Source organism: Engraulis encrasicolus, chromosome 24 (assembly GCF_034702125.1).
Source record: "Engraulis encrasicolus isolate BLACKSEA-1 chromosome 24, IST_EnEncr_1.0, whole genome shotgun sequence".
Classification (NCBI taxonomy): domain Eukaryota; kingdom Metazoa; phylum Chordata; class Actinopteri; order Clupeiformes; family Engraulidae; genus Engraulis; species Engraulis encrasicolus.
In genome coordinates this window covers 23,908,765-23,911,264 of record NC_085880.1, presented here as the reverse complement: position 1 = coordinate 23,911,264, position 2,500 = coordinate 23,908,765, and the positions used below count along the sequence as shown (strand labels likewise).

Genomic DNA, 2,500 nt, shown 5'->3' with positions numbered 1-2,500 from the left:
TACTCTGCCCACACACACACGCACGCATGCACCCCATCAAAAACCCACAAAGCCAAATCGTAGCGCTTGCTGGATAGAAAACTTGCACCCACTCACTCAACTATGGTCCAGAGCCCTAGCTGTGTGGGTGTATATTCAAACACACAGTGAAACACACACGCTCACGCACATATGCATTACACGCACATATGCATACACGCACAAGCGAACACACACACACCACAGCTTGCATGTGTAGGTGTTTCAGTCACGACTGGGTGATATTCATAGTTCATACTGAATGTTCCTGAATGCTTTGTTTTTTACCTAGATGCAACCAAATTGGATTCACCATTTAGTGCAATGTGAATATTAGAACTATGTATTCTAACAAAAGTCAAAGGGTCATTTTTGAAAACCTTTTTTTTTTGCTGATTCATGAGTATATCGGTCATTCCATGTCAATCAAACAAATCTCCACACACTTGTGTCTCAAAGTATTCAGAAAATATTACTGGTGAAAACCTGAACATTTTGCTGCAGAATACACCAACATCATGTACCAGCATGCCAAATCATTCTATCTTTCAGGCCCTTCGCCAGGGCTACTGTATCTCCACAACATGTGTATGTACAACTATTTGTGCTTGTGTGTGTGTGTGTGTGTGTGTGTGTGTGTGTGTGTGTGTGTGTGTGTGTGTGTGTGTGTGTGTGTGTGTGTGTGTGTGTGTGTGTGTGTGTGTGTGTGTATGTTGGATATATACACGTATGTTAGTGTGTGTGAGAGCACTTTTAGTAATATGTGTCTGAGAGTACTTTTAGTAATATGTGTGTGAGAGTACTTTTTTTTACCTTGCAGGCCCTTCCCAGGCACTGCCTATGTGTTGGATAAATGTATGTATGTGAAACGAGTCTTCTGGTACCTTTGGGGCCCTTCCCGGGCGCTGGCTCCACGTTGCTGCGGGTCCATATGAGCATGACGCCCCCAGAGTCTCCCGTCAGGATCTCCCCGTTGCTCAGGAAGGCTAGGCACTGCACAAACTTGGGCTTCTCATACTTCTACAGGAGGAAGGAAAGAGAGGGGAAGTCTGCTTTAGTCTTACTGTGTGTGTGTGTGTGTGTGTGTGTGTGTGTGTGTGTGTGTGTGTGTGTGTGTGTGTGTGTGTGTGTGTGTGTGTGTGTGTGTGTGTGTGTGTGTGTGTGTGTGTGTGTGTGTGTGTGTGTGTGTCGTATGTATTATGTGTCTTTAGTGGCCATTTTTTTCGCCCTCTAAGTGACGCAACACCTCCAGCGTTGCTTCTAGTCAGGCCAAGAGCAATGTAAATATAATTTCTGATCTCCTAAAAAAATCGGGAACTCACACTGTCAGAAACCAGTCAACCAGTAGCAAACCTAGGGAGGTGGGTCAACCATGCCGTTTGAGAAACATTAATTGTTATACTCTTGGTCAGACCAAGTCTCGAAGAGATTTGAAAGTCAATAATAATCAGAATAATGTTTACGTACATGTGTGCATGCATATGGATGAATGTTAGTGTACGTTTGCATGGCAACGATTGTTTGTGCCCCCTACGTGCGTCTAGGAGAGTGGGAGTGAGAACATGTGTCCACACATAAAACGTGGTGTTGTGTGCACTCGCACCGGTCAAGCGTTGAATACAACAAGCATTTCCAGACAGTTTTATGGCTGTTGCCGAATCCTGCAACCCTCAAGTGAAAGGGATAGGCGTGCTCAACTTCTACGATAAAAAGGCAACTTTGGGTGCATGCTGGGAAAAACAATAATACGCTGGAGAGTGTGTGTTTTTTTTCTACTGTAGCCTCTTACTGCAGATGGAGAGTGCGCCGCGGCTCCATGGGTGTTTATGAAGGATCAATCAATTTGATTTGATGGGTCCAGGGAGGCTTCTAGCAGCCTGAGCCAGCACCACCCGCCTCTCTCCTCCAGCCATCTCCCCCACCGGGGCAGTCACCAGTGAAACATGCTCGCTGGGCAGATGCCAACTCAGGATGTGTGCTCTCGCTCTCCCGCACAGCACACAACGTTCCTCTACTCCTTGCCCCTGTGACAATAATTTAACCATGTCTACAATACAACAGGCCTTTTGAGTCTAACAGTGTAACACTGTGTAAATGGGAAAAGTGCCAGATATCTGAGAAGACGGCCCTTATTCATACTGCTCCAAAGAAAGGCACTATTTTGAATAGTCTATCTGCATGTAAAGATATCTCTCTCTGCTTTTCTGCTATGGGTTTCATAAACTGCCAACCCGTCTGTGATTTTCCCATTGTGTGATGCTGACTTTGTCACACAAGTAAAATTACTAAATCGACAGAAATCTTGCACGGAGCACACCCACTCACACAAACACATACATGCACACACACACACACATGCACGCACACACACACACACACACACACACACACACACACACACACACACACCCCTAACCAATAGTCACAGCCCCATCTGATCTTGTGTAGGTCACTGTCCACAAGAATGCATGGCATCTTGCAC

General features: G+C 45.6%; 1 protein-coding gene across 3 annotated transcripts in view; it reads right to left on the bottom strand.

The window, feature by feature from the left end:
• LOC134441875 (echinoderm microtubule-associated protein-like 4) overlaps positions 1-2,500 on the bottom strand; it is a 109,269-nt gene that overhangs the window by 22,843 nt on the left and 83,926 nt on the right. For all 3 annotated transcript variants that reach the window (XM_063192296.1, XM_063192293.1, XM_063192294.1), the window contains exon 14: positions 903-1,038. In XM_063192296.1, coding sequence (XP_063048366.1) covers positions 903-1,038 — 136 coding nt within the window. The remainder of the gene's footprint in view (positions 1-902; positions 1,039-2,500) is intronic.